Source organism: Ambystoma mexicanum, chromosome 1p (assembly GCF_040938575.1).
Source record: "Ambystoma mexicanum isolate Mex_15411 chromosome 1p, UKY_AmexF1_1, whole genome shotgun sequence".
Lineage (NCBI taxonomy): Eukaryota > Metazoa > Chordata > Amphibia > Caudata > Ambystomatidae > Ambystoma > Ambystoma mexicanum.
The window spans coordinates 467,464,091-467,482,395 of record NC_090921.1 but is presented as its reverse complement, the minus strand read 5'-3'; the positions used below and the strand labels follow the sequence as shown (position 1 = coordinate 467,482,395).

The 18,305-nt window shown below is 47.6% G+C and overlaps 1 protein-coding gene across 2 annotated transcripts in view; it reads left to right on the top strand.

Annotated features, from left to right (window-relative positions):
* Positions 1 to 18,305, top strand: part of COMP (cartilage oligomeric matrix protein) — a 676,605-nt gene that overhangs the window by 172,916 nt on the left and 485,384 nt on the right. For both annotated transcript variants that reach the window (XM_069649319.1, XM_069649318.1), the window contains exon 4: positions 10,069 to 10,244. In XM_069649319.1, coding sequence (XP_069505420.1) covers positions 10,069 to 10,244 — 176 coding nt within the window. The remainder of the gene's footprint in view (positions 1 to 10,068; positions 10,245 to 18,305) is intronic.

The window sequence follows — 18,305 nt, the reverse complement described above, 5'->3', positions numbered from 1 at the left end:
ATGAATAGATGCCTAAGATCTATGGAGGGCTGCTTGTTGGTAATGCCACGAACTAAAAGATCTTGTGGTTTGGGACGGGCCTTTCATGTTCGGGGTGCACAACACTGGAATGCGTTACCAATCAAAATATGTCAAACTGAGGATCATCTTCTTTTCCGCAAACAGATAAAGACCATTCTGTTCAATTAGGATCTACTGTAGTTTTCTCCACTGCTGCTGTCTTTCGGCGTCTGGATGCCCACGGGCTTTGGCGCCTCATAAATCTGAATAACATAACATAAATCTGAATAACATAACATAACATAACTGGCATAGTTGTAAGTGTCCAAAATATCTTTGGGAGTTTTCTTCGGCGGGAGCTCCCCTTGGATTACTGGATATAAACGTTTGTACTGGGCTTTGTGGGCCAGTACCTGCAGGTTGGAGTACTTGGTTTTTAGGGATTAAAATTGCATCTGGAGCTTTTCTTGGGTGTCATTCAGTGCCCCGGTCTTGGACTCAGTTTGTCTCTTAGTAGCTTTGGTATACCAATCTAGATAGCTGTTCCTTTCTTTTCTAACACCTTACGTAGGCTTGTTATCTTATCTAAGTCAAATGTACCTTGCTGCGGGAAATGTCTAGGTGACTCACTCTGTCTATTTTCGTGCCATTTATCCAGGTACTTACATGCTTTGAGCGAGTAGTGAGTAAACATGAAGTGTGCTGGACTTCCTTTAGGAGGAAGTGGCACTTGTCTAGACTGACCTGAACCCATTCACACTAGGGTAAGACAAGATATGACTTATTATGGATCCAGTTCCATTCCTAACTCTGCCTGCATCATCGGGACGCTGTTGTGTCACGTGGCTGGTTGGTACGGCTCAAAGCTGAACGCTCTGCCACATGCATCCTCCCATTAACAACCATGCCCATTTGCTCATATGTGAAGGGGTCACACTATATAACAGCAATTGTGCCTTGCATGCCAACACATGTGGTTGAACCATACCTGACAACATTTCCTATGTCCCTGATAGGCGCTCGCGCATCGCCAGAGGCATCAGAGGAGGAGGAGGAGGATGCTGGGTCATCAGTGAGCAATGCTACCAGACCCTCAAGATCTGCCAACACCACCCTGCAAAAGCCCACATAGGCCACACCAAAGCATATGTCCTGGCACGTAACGCTGCACTAGAGCAGGGCCAAGTCAACGCCCACACCGCGGGCCAATAGGACCAGTGCAGGGCACACTGCACCCAGTCCTGCAGCCGGAGGCACTGACACTGAGGCCACACCTGTTGCCAGGACAACTGAGGACCTACAGGGGGACACCATCCTGGTGACATCACCTGCCAAAGGGCCACATTCCCCGGAGAGCTCTCCATGCTGCCAATGACAGCACTGCCCGGAGAGTCCTCCACGACCCCAGTGCGCACGTACACCCGAGCCGGATGTGGATACTCCACCATATGGCTCCCCTGCTTTGAGTCCTGCACTAGTACAGTGCCCCTCAAAACCACAACACACTTCGACATGCAGCATGATGATGCTTAGGCTCGAGGTCTTGGAACGCAGACAGTGCGAGATGGAGGAGTTTGGCCGCATCCACACTGCACACCTGCAGGCAATCAGGGACAGCATCCAGGGGGCTACCCGCAGAGATGGCAGCCAACACCTCTGTCCTTACACTCCCAACGTGTCAAGGAAATGACAGAAGGCATCTCTGCACTGAGGTGCAATGGCAGCAAAACATGGTGACAGGCTCCGTCCCGGGGGGGAGGGGAGATAGCATGATGGGTAGTTGGAGGGGGTAGGGGTAATAGTTGGGGCACTTCATTCTATAAAAAACGTTAACATTCATCAATGCGAGGACATTCCTGATTGTGTCATTGTTGTGTTTATTGATGGGGGGTGTAAGACAGTGGTGCATGGCTCATGCCATGTGTAAGTGTCAGAAGAAATTGTCCCTGGCATGCCATTCCCCCATCCCTTATGTCATCTCTGGCAGTGCGTGCATTTGCTTCTGCCATATGTACTGCATCCTCATTCTCTGTGGGTGACATGTCCATGTCAGGGGGTAGTGGAACGTTTCTCTTCAGGCAGATATTGTGCAACATTATGCACACACCAGCACAATTTTTCCAACTTTCTCTGGAGCGTACATCGGGGCTCCACCGGTATGGTCGAGGCCGCGGAAACGTGCCTTCATGAGGCCGGAGATACGCTCAATGCAGACCCTGGTCCACTGTGAGCGTGGTTGTAGGCATTCTCTTGCAGTGTTTGTGAATCACGCATTATCATTAGCCGGGGCAGCTGTGGGTATCTGGAGTAACCTGCATGGGGTGAGGCACAGGCATTGGTCACGGTGTAGGGTGTGGGGGTGGACGTACACAATACCAGGTCAATGGGCTACTTGTGAATGCAGATGGGCCATCATTTCATGCCATGTGTCTATTCATGCAGTGTCACTCATGCCATGCATCATTTGTGCTTCACATGCACCCTGTTCCCTTGCAGCATATGTTACGTAGGCTATCATGTGGAAGATTATTCACACCGTGCATTGGGCTAGATGCTGGGTTCCCCATGGATCCTCCCTGGGTGTCTGGTGGCAACGGGGAGGAATTGTGGGCTGGCCGCACATGGGTGTATGGCCGTGGCACTGGCAGGGATGTTGTGCTCTGTAGGATTTTGGCCATTTCTCTGCCTTGCTTTCGTGGGTGAATGTTGCATTGTGGTACCTGTTGGCATGTTGGTGAATTTGGTTGATACTGTATGTGTACTACTGCTTCTCCATGCAGGTATGTCCGACATGTGCATGCTCCCTGGTCTGTACTGTGACTTTGGTGCGGGTGGTGGTGAAGTGCGGATTTTGCATTTGCTTGTCATGCCAGCCTTTGTGTGGTCATTCAAGCCCACCCGCCCCTCCCATTTGGGCATGTGACCCACAGCACATGTGTGCTAGCTTTTCTACTCACCCACTACCCATGTGTATTGTCCTCTATGCCTGTATCCTGGCAGTGTGCTGTTCTGTAGGACCAATACATCATGGGTGGAACCAGGGTAGCGGACACAGCAGTGGGTGATGATGAGGTTTGGGTCGCAGGTCACCTGCACATTCATGGAGTGGAAGTGCTTGCGGTTTCGTCAAACTGCTTCGTGGGCCTGGGTGGCCACCAGCGCAACATGGGTACAGTCCAGGGCAGCAATCACATTTGGTATTTGGGCAAGGCAGAAATCTGTGCCTTCGTGGGATTGACCTGGGCTGGGGTGGTAGGCAGTGAGATGTGACGTTGCACTTACCGCAGGAGGGCTTCCTTCACCTGTACCAGCACTGCACAGAATGTGTGCCATGCCGTGCATCAAGGGCCACAGTGTGCTGAACGGTGCCAGTTCCAAGGAATTGTATACTAGTTTCAGCAGTGGGGGCACAGCTGTCCGGAAGTTGATCCTGAACACTATATCGTCCTGTATTTTGGTGAGCAGTTCTATTATGGTGTCCCTGTTGAGGCGGTACAGGGTGACCAATTGGCTCTCAGTGCAGATCCAAGGTGAGGGTCTGGGGATCGGGGCACACCTTGCTTGGCCTCTCTTCCTCCTCCTTTTCCTGTCCACCCACTCTGTACTCCCTGTTCCCTGTCCTGGTTGTCCAGCCTCTCTACTTCCAAGCGCAGCATGAGCAGCTGCCTGTCCCAGCTCACTGTGGCTAGTGGCAGCATGGTGTTGGGAACAGTGTTTGGGGTAGGGATGTGCCTTATGTAGTCCTCTGGGGGTGGAATGGGATCACCTGTGGCTTTATTTTAGGCACCTGTCTTCATTTACTGCCAGCTCGGGGTAACTGTGCAGTGTTTTCAGTGGTATTAGTGCCGGTTTTCGGTGCTAATACTGCCGGACATGGACTTGTGATGCAGCTGTGTTTGTGCCTTGTGTGGCCGGCTGTAATAGCGCTGGCTGTAATTGTACCTGCTGTAATCGCGCCGGATGATTTCCCTGTGTGCAGTAAAAACGCTGGCTCATGATCCGGCGGAGCGGTATTGGCGGCGCTAATTCCATCACCGCTGCTTTTAAAGTTTACCGCCGGACTAGATGAGGCCCTATAATCATTAGAAAGAAAGCCTACTGCTCCCTAACTAGGATAGAGGAGAGTGTAAAATATTAAGAAGGGTCGTATTTAGGGTTTCAAGTGTCAAGGCACAGGTTAAGAAAGGACAACTGTGGGGCTCTCATACAAAATATTTTCTTCACACTTACAGAACACATCTATCCTAGTTCCTGATCCATACTAAACTAGGCGCAACCGTCTCATGTTTTCTTAAGTCAGTAGGGAGCATGGATGCGCTGCTTTTACAATTCATCCTAAGCTGCGGTGGTCAATCGCTTTTATGTTTTCTTATTCAGCTAAACAGTTCTGTAGGCAGGGTACTTTTCCGTCCTGTATCCTTGGATTATCACAACAATTTTCAGATTTCATAATTGTTCCACCAGAGACAAACATATACCCAAATCCCATTTCAAACAATACTGTATAAGACATAACAATACACTGATGAAATTACCTGTGTTTACCAACCCATTATTTTTGGTCTGCCTTTTTTACGCATCTGCTGTGTTCACCTTCCCTGAGCCTCCAGGCGCTCTGGCTCACTCTTCCCCATCCCCAAACATCTCTCCTGATCCCACGAGGATCACTGCGAGGTGCACCCGGCGTCCCTTTGACCTGGCCGCAGGGCAGCGGGAATCCGACATTGCAGGCAGCAATCTTGTGATCGAAAAATGGCCACTGACTATTCCGGTGGCTTAGTGATCAATTTATTTGTAAAAACAAACAGCAGGACAAAAACAAACCAACAAAAGTATAAGACTTTGACTCAAGTGAGAACCCGCCTCTTTCCATGCACCGTTCTCTTATACCCAAAGGTGCACATGAATTTCAATGGAAAAGGAGGTCCAGACAGGGCAATGAATCATACTGAAACGTACCTATGGAAATGATGGCGATTGGCAGCGATCAGTGATTGGTGCAAGCATTCCCGCAGGAGGAGAATGTGAGCAGGCATAGATTGAGAGTGAAGATGTGGAAAAAGTGATGATACATTTAGCTGGGCTTGTCGTTCTGACAAGCGCTCTGCCAATTGTAGGCAGTGAAGGCCAATGAGGTAGCTGGGCTTTTAATGGCAAAAAATGACTTGAAAATACAAATACATTGGGGGTCATTACGAGTTTGGAGGTAGCCATGGCGCTGTTCGCGCCATGGCTGCCTCCAAACCCGTGTCCGGGTTGTCGGAATCGAGACTTACCGGGTCATTCCAACCTTGGAGGACCCGGTAAGTCCCCATTCTGAAAACCATTCCCCATTCCCATTCGAGCCCCCATAGGGCTCAATGGGAATGGGGAAGGAGCTAATAACGGGCCCGCAAATAGCGGGCCCGTTATTAGCTCCCTGGTCCCTTAGCGAGTCCCGCTAAGGGCAGCTGGTAAAACCAGCCCGCCTTAGTGGGACCCGCTAAGGAACCTCGGAATGCAGCGGTAGAGGGTTAACGGCACCGGCATCCTTACTGGTGCCGTTAACCCCCTACCTCCGTACTCGTAATGAGGCCCATTAGTTGTTATCTAATAACACCCTAAGTGAAACGCTAATAAAAATGACTCCCCATATCACATTGGTCCTTGGTAGCTTATCACCACACCAGCCTACACGTCCATGTATTTGTTTCCCTTCATCTCTCTATCCTCAGGACAATAGTGTATTACTGGCAGAAAACTAACCCTAATTAACTAATTTTGTCATAGGAGTAGTTACGCCAACAGACGTAAATGTGCACTCCAAATCAGAAACACACTGGGCCTCATTACACGGAAGGCGGTAAGGGTTTACCGGTACCGGTATCTTACCGGTAAACCCTTACCGCCTTACTACGAGGTCCCTTTGCGGGTTGGTATATTAACGCCTGTTTTTAGCAGGCGTTAAAAAACGAACCCGCAAAGGGACCTGGGTGCTAATTACGGTACCGCAATTTGCGGTAGCGTAATTAGCGCCTTCCCCATTCCCATTATGCCCTATGGGGCAAAAATGGGAATGGGGAAGGGCAATGGAGGAAGGCGGAATTACCGCCTTCCCAACCTTGGAATAGGGCGGTAATTCCCCTTTCCTCCAAGGCGGTACCGGTAAATTACCGGCATGAACCATGGCGCTAATAGCACCATGGTTTACCGCCTACCGTGTAATGAGGCCCACTGTTTTGATTTACCTGGAACAAAGAGATCTGTCTTCATGGAACAAAGAGATCAATCAAACGCCAACTGATCAGGAACAATGGGCCTCATTACGACCCTGGCGGAAGACCATGGTGCTATTAGTACCATGGTCCATGCCGGTAAGTTACCGACTCCGCCATGGTGAAAGGGGGAATTACTACCCCATTACAAGGTTGGTGGGGCGGTAATTCCCCCTTCCTCCATGGCCCTTCCCCATTCCCATTTTTGCCCCATAGGGCTCAATGGGAATGGGGAAGGAGCTAAGTACGGTGCCGCAAATTGCGCCACCGTACTTAGCACCAATGCCCCTTTGCGGGTCCCTACTTTAACAGCTGGTAAAACCAGACGTTAAGGTCGGGTCCTGCAAAGGGATCTCGTAATTAGGCGCTAATAGATTAACGGCGCCTCAGCCTTTTACGGCACCGTTAACCCATTAGCGCCTGGGTCGTAATGAGGCCCAATGTTTGGTTATGAGCATAGCAGAAGTTGAGCAAATTCCCAAACCAGAGTCTTTCTAATGACAGGCCCGCTGACCTATTTTACGTTCTGGAATGTTTTCGCTGTGAGCTGATTTTCCTCATGTTTATGTTCCTAGGGTTATAATACTTTGCATCAACATTACACTGGTCCTCGCTTTTACAAAAAGATTCCCTAATCCTAAACCTCACCCTAACAGTAAACCTGTCTCTAATTCTAACCCTGAACCTACAGCCGATCCCTAACCCGAAACATAACCCTACCACTAACCTTATTCTGAACCCTATACTTGAAATGGCGTTAGCGTACAATCACTCTGGGAATTTGCTACTCGAGGAAAAACATTGGAAGATTTCAGAAGGGCTGAGGCTCAACAGTGTGAACAGAGTGCCAGGTGCACGAAATTAGGCCTCCAGAACATGGTTGTTCCATGGTTTGAGAAAGGAAATAATTCTAGGACCAGTTGATTGGAGTTGAGTGTGGAATGCAATACTTCATGGCTAGAATTGAGTGTATTTGGGTTGAGAAACAAACTCCAAAAAGCGTCCTCCTGCTTGTGTCCACTAAGTATGACTAGGTCCCATTACAAAGTTCATGTTGAGCACTGACAGGAAGTGGAGGAGAATGGATAAAGGAAAGGCCAAGTAGAAATACCAAAAATATAAGGTAGATCGTAAAACTGGATGCCTCTTGCGTCAACCATAACAGCATCGAGGCACGTCGCAGGCGGAAATATGAAAGAGCAGCAAGAAGAGAATAGCACATGAAATCAAGGGCTCCAAACCCCTCCATTGCAATGGGGAAAAGCACAGTGTAGATGGAAGAATAAATAGGAGACAATGACATAAGACAGGAGTAGAAATCAAAAGACATGAGAGGGGATCCAATAAGGCAGGAAAGATAAAATGCAACCTTCCAATACCCTGAGCCGAAATGATGGGCAGTATAAACATATAACAGAGATCTCCATCCTGAAGAAGCCAGTATTATTAATGGCAGCAGAAGAGGCAAATAATAGATCTGGAGACAGCCCCCAGGAGCTTACTACTAAAGAAACTTTAATACAAATCTAATAAAAACAACAAGTAAAGCCTTGGGAATTAAGTCTATTTCAGGTGGATAAAAAAGCCTAGGAATTAAACTTATATTAGGGAGATCAGAACTTGACCCAATGGAGAAAGAAGACAGACACTTGAAACATCACAAAGTAACAATCCATAGGATAGAGCCACGTGTGCAGAACGGTCCAACTCTGCAATAATGTCAATGAACAGTCAGTTTAAGGATTGACATCAAGATGAATGCACCTTTGTCCCATACACCATGCTCCTATATGAAGTGATAGCCACACTGTCCAACTGCAGAAGTAACCGGTGACATGGAAAAAGGTGCAGCAGATCAAAAGAAACAAAAAGTCATGAGCTCAACTGCAAAGATCAGTACGACAGCGGGTAGTGGACAGATCATGAATACAGTAACAAAGTTACGTCAAAGGACATCACTGAATGGAATGGTAACTACACGGAAAAATAGTCCCGTGCAGGAGTCGCAAGGATTCAAGTAGGGTATAATGGATTGGCGAGAGCCCTCTGAACGGCCTCCAACTCTCTCCAATACAAAGAGGTAGCTGCCTCTGTCCAATACAATGGGCCTCATTACAAGTCCGGCGGTAGCCGTGCCGGTAAAACAGGCAGGCTGCCGCCGGACTTGCAAGATTTTCCAGCGCATGGCTTGCCGGATTTCCAGGGGCATTACAGCCCCGGCTGTCCGGAAAGTCAAGCACCAGAAAAGGTAAATCTCCATTCCCATTCGAGTCCTTTAGGACTCAACGGGAATGGGGAGCTTGGAAGCACTGGTACTGTGTGCAACAGTGCCGGTGGTTCCATGTAAGTCTGCGAGCGGGTGCCGGACCGCCTGCCTGGACAGACCTTGTGGGCCGGACAGCAGCCGCTCGCAGACTTGGAGTGTGTCGATCCGGTAACAGCGGTGCTGGTAGGCTTACCGGCACCATTGTTACCGGACCGGCACACTCGTAATGAGGCCCAATGCCTCCTGACAAACCTCAGTCCCCACAGGTGCCCCGCAGCACAGACCACTGGCATTGGTGGTAAGTGTGATCCCCCCTGAGCAACCTAGGAGCACCTCCCTGAGTAGGTTTGCCCTGTGGGATCACCTCCTGAGGTGCCATATCAGATCCGGGGAGATAGCGAGTAGTGTCTCCATTTCTGAGAGTCTGGAAACAAATGGTTATGTAAACCTTTTACTAGTGGCCTGAGGAGTAACATCGCCAGGAGCACTACAGATACGCAGGACACCATGCACCAGATTCTTAAACCTTTTTGGAGGCAAGTTATGAATTCACAAAGAATGTGTGCATATTAGACACACACAGTTAGAAGCCTTTTTTTGCTGTCTTTGCGACAAATATAGCAACATTTTTGCACATTTCAATGCGACTGGCCCTTTAAGGACCTGTGATGGTGAAATGCACCCCCACTGCTACCGTGGGTGTTGGAAGCCTGTGATGCATTAGTGGTGGGAGCATCATCTTCATGCAACATCTATCCACGGAAATGCACTCTGATGCGAATGCGGCCACAAACACCAGATCCCCACATAGCATCTAGCACAGTCTTAAACCCAGAGACCTCAGTGCCAATTCTGAGACCATCTGAAGAATGCAACACCTGAAAGAGAGAAGACAAGTGTGTGATTCACAAGGTACTCTAAGGGAGTTAGGCTCTGGGGTTTCCATCAGGAAGCTTTTAGGTTATGTAGTAACTATGAAGGTGCTACATTTGCAAGCCTTCTTAATTGCACCCAAGATAACCTCATGCAACAGCGCCTCGATGCCTCTGGGCTGTAGTGCGCTTTACAAAATCCAAATAAATAAATAAGTAAATATATATGTAGTCACTTAGGCTAAGTAAGAAAACATTACCTTGTTACCCCACTATCGAGGGAATACTGATGATTAATACAAGAAAGAGATGTATTTATTTATTGACTTTTTATTAAGATGCTATGACTAGTTTGTCAACTTCCCATTAGTAGGTAAGAAACACAAGCTGCAAATAGAAAGCAATCTAGAACATTGAACCGGAGCCAGTATTGACATTTGCATTTTAAACAATGATCTATCTGTTAAGTTAAAGCCTTTGTCCTTTTGTTGGCCCTCCTGAGTGATCAATGTATGGTCTCTTGGCAAACATTTACCTACGCACTGTCGCTTGAAGTTCATTCCTTAAAGACAAGGCTTACTCGCAATGCTGAAAGATATGTCAAAAATGGCCAGTTGCATTCTAGGTTAAGCAATGGATTCCTCCCTGATTGTCTCCATTTTTTTCTCTTCCTTAGGCATAAACCCAGGTGCCACCGGGCCCGGAATCACCATGACGGTCTTTCAGCGCAGCTGCACCCCAAACCCTTGTTTCCCTGGAGTTTCCTGCATTGATACAACCACCGGGTTCCTGTGCGGGGCTTGCCCTCTTGGCTTCACTGGCAACGGAACTCACTGTGCGGATATCAATGAGGTCAGGAGCGAAGGATGTGCTAGCAACACATTTGTATACATTTTGAACTCATGGAATGAATGCTGGGTCCACAATGATGTTGCCATGGAGGCAAAGTGATTCACTACATACCTTGAGCTCAGGCCTGTCAATGATTTTAAGCAGATCTAACCACACCACCAGCGAAACCAGTAATATGAGACACATAGACATCATGTAGCCATCCCATAGAGTTCAATGTACCCGACATGGACATATTTCAGATAAATTGTCTCTAGCCCTTGTAGAAACCATGGTACGTGTGTATATCACCTCTCCTGCAGGAACTGCAAGAAAATGAAGAGCAGGCATTCTGATGGCGGGTGCTTCTTATCATTAGTCGCCAATATCACTGTTACTGTTGACCTGTAGATATGAGAGGTTGATGTTGAATTACACTTCCTGGAAGTAAGCTTTTCATAGGCTGTGTAATATCTTATTTTTGATGAATTGGGATCTAAAGTCTGAAGGTCGCACCGTGCTGAGTTGTTTATTTTTTTGGTCACTCCTGCGTCTGATTTCTCTTTCATAGGATCCCATTTCATTACTTTAAGATCATGTTCCACAAAATAATGCTTAATTGTCACTACTAAGGGCCCGATTCATGGAATTATTTGCAACTAACATGGGGAACTTGCGCGTCAAACTGCGTGCGAAACACTGCTCGTCGATTCATGGAACAGACTGTGCGGGACTTCTCCAGGACTTGCATGGAGTTTACGCAGGCTTGGCATGGCTCTGCAAGTGGCCGAGAGACTTGAGTGAGACTCCATGCAGGGGGTGGCCGTGTCCTGCCTAGGAGCCGGAATAGGGGGTAGTAAATGAAAAATGGGGAAGAACAAGCCAGAAAGTGGGTCTTACGGACCGTAGGCAGACCATAGCATGCTCACAGCAAGCATATTCATTGATGTGACTGCGCAACCTCTGGCTTGCGAAATGCCCCCGCAGTGCCCTCAAAATCTCTGCCACCCAGAATCAGGCGTATGGACTTTCGCGGAGGAATTGCAACTCTGTAGGTGAGTTTGCAAGTCGGATTTAAGGGTGTGTGCATGCAAACAGGGGTTCCAATCGTACTTAGGGGTGCACATTCGCAGTTTAGTGGGGTGCAGGGACTGTTTACGGGGATTCGCGTACATTTTGACCGGGAAGATAAATGCTTTCCATGAAACTGTACGCATGTCCTCGGGGTGCCGGGTACAGTTATGGGGGATCCTGGCAGGGTCCCCGAGATGAAGGCTGCTGGCGGGGGACACCACACACTGTTTGAAGGGTGTGTGTGTTTGAGATCAAGGGGTAGCTGTTCTGGCTGTTTTTGCTTCGCGTGGGGGCGTGTTGGGGCTTTCCGGGCATGGCCTGCATGTACGGTTACTTTGCGCAGAAAATTCCATGAATACGCACGCAGGGCACGCATTTTTTATTCTTTGTGCCTGTTCTGCACGCTGCAATTGCGGGAGAAATTTTCAATTTTCCATGAATCTGCCACTAAGTCTTTTAAGTATTGCAAAATCTTGTTTGTACCACAAACTCATATAGTAGAATATGTCCACATTACTTAGCGACTTCCTGAAAATGTGTTTGCCATATGTTGCCACATTTGAGGTGCAACACTGCCTTTTATGATTTTTGACCATTTACCTTGTTGCATTTTTTTGCAAATGTCCCAATATCCTTTCTCTCTTATAGTGGATGAGAATATTGTTTCAATCCGAAACAAATTACAACTCACTGATAAACAAATCAAAATGTCTTTTGTGCGAAACAGTGTCATTCTGATGCCAGAAGAGCGGTAGGGGAGAGGAAGACCGGGCAGGAGTTCATGAAGAGTGGAAGAGGGTGCCTACACCACCGCTCTTGCCAGTGAGATGAGGTGTATGGGTAAAGGAAGTGGTACAGAAAGACACAGAGGCTGGCGCAACAGTAGTTGAAGGGGGACAGTCAGTGGGATTTATGACAGGCGTTCCAGAGCCTGACCGAGATAGATGCAGGAGGTTAGAGAGGGATGGATGAAGGAGGTTAGAGAAGGATAGATGAAGGATGTTAGAGAAGCATAGATGAAGGAGGTTAGAGAGGGATAGATGAAGGATGTTAGAGAAGCATAGATGAAGGAGTTTAGAGAGGCATAGATGAAGGAGGTTAGAGAGGGATAGGTGAAGGGGGTTAGAGAGGGATGGATGAAGGAGTTTAGAGAGGCATAGATGAAGGAGGTTAGAGAGGGATAGGTGAAGGGGGTTAGAAAGGGATAGATGAAGGAGGTTAGAGAGGGATGGATGATATTAGATTGATCACGATGGGAAGGACGGGGCGAGGATCTAGTCGAGCAGGGAATAGGGATAGTAAATGTCATAGAGCGAGGAGTGGGATCAAAAGTAGGGGCAGTGATTAAGACGTATGAGATGAAAGAAGCGGTGAGGAAGAATGGAAGCTTCATAGCATGGGCGAGTTCTTGGGTAATGGGAGGAAAAAGAAGGAACGAATAGTAATAGTTGTTGTGGGTGCAAGCAAGTGTGAAGAAGGGTAAACGCGGAGTGAGAAGTCCGTCCTTCGAGAAGGGACACGCAGAGAGAGGACACCACAGGAGGCAGACATTTAAGGGGTGTGGCTGCACGTTATGATAATGATAATAATGTGTATTCATCTAGAGCCCTTCATGCTGGATCGCTCGCCCTTCTATGTGTTGGGGCTTAAAATTCATTATATTTTGTATTTGGTGTCTACCTAATATCTGCTCTCTGCTTCACTGAGAACGTAAGCTGTAAGCTGTTATTTTTTTTGAAGTAGATACTGAACTCTACTATCATTTGACATGTTTGTGTCATCACCTTTGCTCATCCGACCTCTCGGTGCCCTGCCTTTGTAAAATTATATAGATAAAAAACATATGAAATGACTCAAGGAAACGTGGAGTGGGAAGGGGGGAGCAGAGTGCTCACGTGCTCTGCACACCTCCAGTAGAAAATGCAGGGATTCAAACATGAGGAGACGCTAGATAGAAGGAGGATCAGGGGAGGTCAGTGGTACAGGGGCAGATAATTTGTAGAGCCTTGTGAAAAGTAGAATGCAAGTGATAAATGACATGAGATGTCGACGTGGAACCTTCAGACCGCACACCGTTTTCCTGAGTTGTGGTTTACATGTGCGGGTCCGTAGATCCCACTTGCCTCATGCCTTTAACCACCTTCAGGCGGGAACACTTATTTTTCAAATGAATGCTATGCCATATAAAATGTGGCACATTTCCATTCCCACATACCACAATTCTACAATACCCCTAATCCAATCATGCCTGTCCTGAGGACAGTGCATCTGTACGTTCCTTTCCCCATTGATTACGATCACACTTTTCTCGTCCCACACCAATTTCACGATCATCTCATCCCCAATTACTAGCGTCTCCTTTTTAGTTTTGTGTGCTATTGCAGGAAAATCATTGTACATTGTACATTGTAGAGCAGAATCGTCAAGACTGTTGTTCCTCTAACCATCTAAAAATAGCAAAACATGTATGTTAGAAAAGACTACTTCCACCCAACCAGAAAATGGATTCTCAGAACCCTGGGCGAGGGGCTAGAACAAGTGACATCAAAGTATCAATCAAACCGTTAGCAAATGTGCAAAAGCTCACAATGTGAAGGCGGCTACAGATAGCGGCATGCCTGTAAGTCATCAGACACACGCAACATTACTATCTGAGGGCATCAACAGAATGCAGCGAGGTGGAGTTACACACTGAGTAATAATGCACATGGCCTTAAATCACAACACCCAGAGCGAGAACACTCATGGCAGATATAAACAAAACAGTGACTTCATCCCAGATGCCATATCTTAATGCACTTTATACCTCAGGGGCGGACATGTTCTTGCCTTACGGGCTGGTGAGGTACCTGACCATTAACGCAGCAGCAGCAGGAGGTTTGCAATAACATTTGACTTCAGGCAAATTGAGGCAATGATATGGGCTCTAGAGGAGCAGATTTCGCTGAAGGTATTGTCTGGTTGCTTCCTCCAATGTGATGTTCTTGTGCAGCCTCTAATTACCTACAGAAACCTAGCACCTGCCTAGTGCAGTTGTAGGGCCATCACAGAAATGTACTGAGGCAAGGCATCTGTTTACCGGCTACATTTTTTACACAGGTGCAAAAAATTGCATTTCGCCAGTGCAATTTTCGGTACTCTGGGCCCAGATATCGACACCTTCTATATTTGTTCTGGATGCATGCTTACACATTACGTGCCCTCATGAACCCTAGCCGTAATAGTGAGTGCATAAGTATCATGGAAGCTGCAGGCGTGTCTCATACTTCTATCTATCTTGTCACTTCTACACGGATGACTCACCAATCTTCCTGGCCTTATTATCTTTCATACACACGCTCCACTCCACTGTTTCTCCCTGCATCTAAACATGAATGCATAGACCCTTTCTCCATCTCAATCCGACTCAGACATCAATCCTCTTCTTTCCTGCCTGTCTTTCCTCCTCTCACCTTCTCTTGCCTTTTCTTCTCTCCTACCGTCCTTTCCTTTTCCACCTCTGGTCATTGTCTGGGTGCCACTTCTAATTCCTCTCTTTCTTTCTCTACTCACATTTCCACCAGTGCTCGAATCTGTCGTTTCCATCTCTAGAATATTCGCTGTGCCTTTCTTCCTTTTCAGACTCTTAATCACACCGCAGATCTTTTCTCGTCTTGACTGTTGTCCAGCCCTCCTGCTTGGCCTGCCTGCTTCCCTTCAGCCCTCCTGCTTGGCCTGCCTGCTTCCCAGCTGGCTCCCCTCTTACTCGCCTTATGTTCTCCTTACCCACGCGTGCTTCCATTTCCGCCTCTCTTGCTTCCCACTCCATCCTCTCATTTAACTCTTGGATATTCATCATTTTCTCTGTTTTGTCTCTAAATGTCTCCACGGTCTTGCCCCACCCTATCTCTCGGCCCTCGTTTCTTTTTACTCTCCTTCACGCGTTCCCCTCTGAAACATTACATCTACTTGCAATTCCCCAACCACTGTATGCATTTTCTTGACTTACTCACACGTTCTTGAACTCTCTTCCTTTTTCTGTCTGCTCCTCTACAAACCTGCATATCTTACAGACCAGATTGAAGATCCATCTGCTGTCACAAAAGGGATGCATTTCTTTCTCAAACCATCTTGATTTTATCTACTGCCTCTTCAAATGAACGTTACTCTTTTTACTTGGTCTGTACAGCACTTTGGCGAAAGCGCTTTATAAATTCCAATAAATACAAATAGCTCAAAACATCTGCAGAGCCACATAATGAGGACACATGTATCTTCTCGTTTCGCCAGTTCTTGGGGTTGCCTACTCGCTTATTTAGTGCCAGGTAATTTCGGTCCCTCTCCTGATTTTGACCTGAAGCTTGTTGACGCGATTGTGAGTTTGTTTAAAATTGCACAAATAGCGGCGACAGCTGCAAAGCCACCGGTCGGTACCAGCCAGAACAATGCGTGGGATATGGGCTAAATTGGGCTTGCGCACTGGTGACAAACAGGCGATGGGGCATGAGATTCTGCTATGGGGCAAGTGAATATTCAAGGGACCGCTCGGCATCAGCAGGCGGGATCAGGAGGCCTTCTGTGCAGGGGCAACATGGGGAGCTCTCAGTTCTGGGCCTATGCGGAAACCATGGCAGCTGTCAGAAGGGCCTGGGAGGGGTTCCCAGATATGCCTGCATCAAACAAGGGATTAATAGACGGCGGGTAGAGAGTCTGGGTCTTGTATAAGGCTCTCCTTGTGCAGAAGGACCTCAGTATTGGGAGAGTAAGAGAGCAGTCGGAAAGGGACCTGGGTGTTGTAATAGATGACACTATATGGAGGCAGGTGTGTCTGCATGTGAAGGAAGATTCAGTGAATATAAGTATGTGCACAAAGTCCATCTATCGCCAGCTTGCATCAGCAAGTTCACCGTGGGCAACGTTGTGGCTTGCCCTACGTGTGCCATCCCGGCGGCAGCCTTTCTGCACATGGTATGGGAATGCCTACCATTTAAAGCAGACTGGCAGTAAATAAAGCCCCAGTTTAGTGAGCTGTCAGGCTGGGAACTGGAGCATAGTCCACTGGTGTGTATTCTGGGCAAAATCCCAAGGTGTAAGGGGGGAGTCACCAGGAAATGTATTGTCCTAGGGCTGATCCTGTTCAAGAGGCGGATTGCAACGCACTGGAAGAATACCAATCCCCCGGCGTAGGTTGGCTGGTGGCAGCAGGACTTGTTGAAATGGGCAACTGCTAACAGAGATGTGTCCCTGCAGAGGGCAATAAGAGTGGGGGCTGTAGTCGAGTCTGTACTCGAGGTGGGATGAATTTCTAAATCAACTTCAACACCCTGCTGACCTGCGCCCGCCATGAAGCTGTAACCTGGGCACGGTGGTTGAGGTGGGAGTTGTGTGCCTTCGGGGAGATGTATATGGGATGCTAGTAGTAGGGCTACTGTTTGTGCTCTTGTGCAGGACGATAGATCATTCCTTGGATGGGATGGAGGAGGACAACCAGAGGTGGACTGGGAGAACTGTCTGGCACAAATGCAATGAAGTTGTGATCACTTCGCACCTGGAATCAACTTATCGTTTTAACAGTTTTATCTTTGTTTGTTATTATCTACGAAATGAAATGAAAAGAGAAAATAGAATCGCACAAATAGAATGAGTGTGCCTCCCTGATTGGGAACGTTGGCTTGTAGGGTGAGAGGTTTGCCTTTATTCTGCAGGCCAGTATTCTTTCTTAGAAAGGCTGGTCATTTTGGAGACCCACGGATTTCGTGAACTGAAGTAAGTCACCTCAGCCTTTATCCTTTTTCTGGAAACACATGTTGTATGTCCTGGGAGGATATCTCAGTGGCAACGTGCTCGCCTGTGAAACAAGACCACACGATGCAACACAGGTTCGATTCCCAGGTCGGCGCTTAGAAACCTCTGGGTATTTATGCGTGTTATAAATATACAACTAAGACAACAACAAAACCAAAAAAATTCTGTAACAGCGCCTAAATGCGCCTGACAGCCCTGGGACCATTTTCCTTCCTGGTGGGGGTAAAGCTACTCGGGGACACTATTCCTATTGCATCCATTCAGTGCTCTGGTCTGGCCAGTGCTTAATTTGTAAAAAAAAAGTGCCAGTGCCCAAAAAATCTTGGCCCCATAATGGCGGCCCCGGGACCAGCGGGCACCGCCCGCAGCGAGGGCGGCCCGAGCCAGTTCAGTGTGATAGACATTTGCCAGGTATTGCCATAATGGTGGTACCTGGCCATAAAATGGCAACAGCTGGGTAATGGTGTGAGTACCTGGGCATATGATGGCAATGCCTGACAAATTCCTATCTAATTCCTAAGCATATGACAAAGAGGTTGGCTCAACCAGTACTTGACAACGCAGCGCAACACGATTTCGAAACCCGATGACGTTCTTAGAAACCACTGTCTGGTATGAAGTGCGTTATAAAAGAGCAATTATGATTAAGTAATTACACAAACCCACCTCCCATTCCCTTTATATACTGGTCATAACCAAAGCCCCTGATAGATTATAGCACGAGAACCGCCTATCTCTGCATGCTGGCAGCGAACTAAAACAGATCTCACTTTTCACGGTTGATATCACTGTAGAACTCCTGGAATTAAGCTGGCAATAACTAAGTAATGCGACTAAAGAGCCAAATAGCAAACCAGAGAATTGGATTGTACCCAAAGTATCAGTCCACAAACGCATTCCGGGATATGCTGCTGACTGCCAGGGGCAGGTCAAATTACACCTTCAGGGTCATTTCCTTTCTGGTGCAACAGACACATCATGCAAAAAAGCATGCATAAAACCCTTTACACATGCTTTTTACCGTCCGCCAGGTTTTCATTGATTTGCATGGCAGAGCTGGGGCATCGAATGAAACTACCACTTATGCTTGCCCCCATCCCTTGCGCCATACACAACTTCCTGCATTACCGCCAGCATTTGATTTTGATTGTGGCATTTATACTCTTTGCACTTTTTTTTCACATCGTAGTGCAAATGATACATTCCAAAGAGGGAACCTTTTTT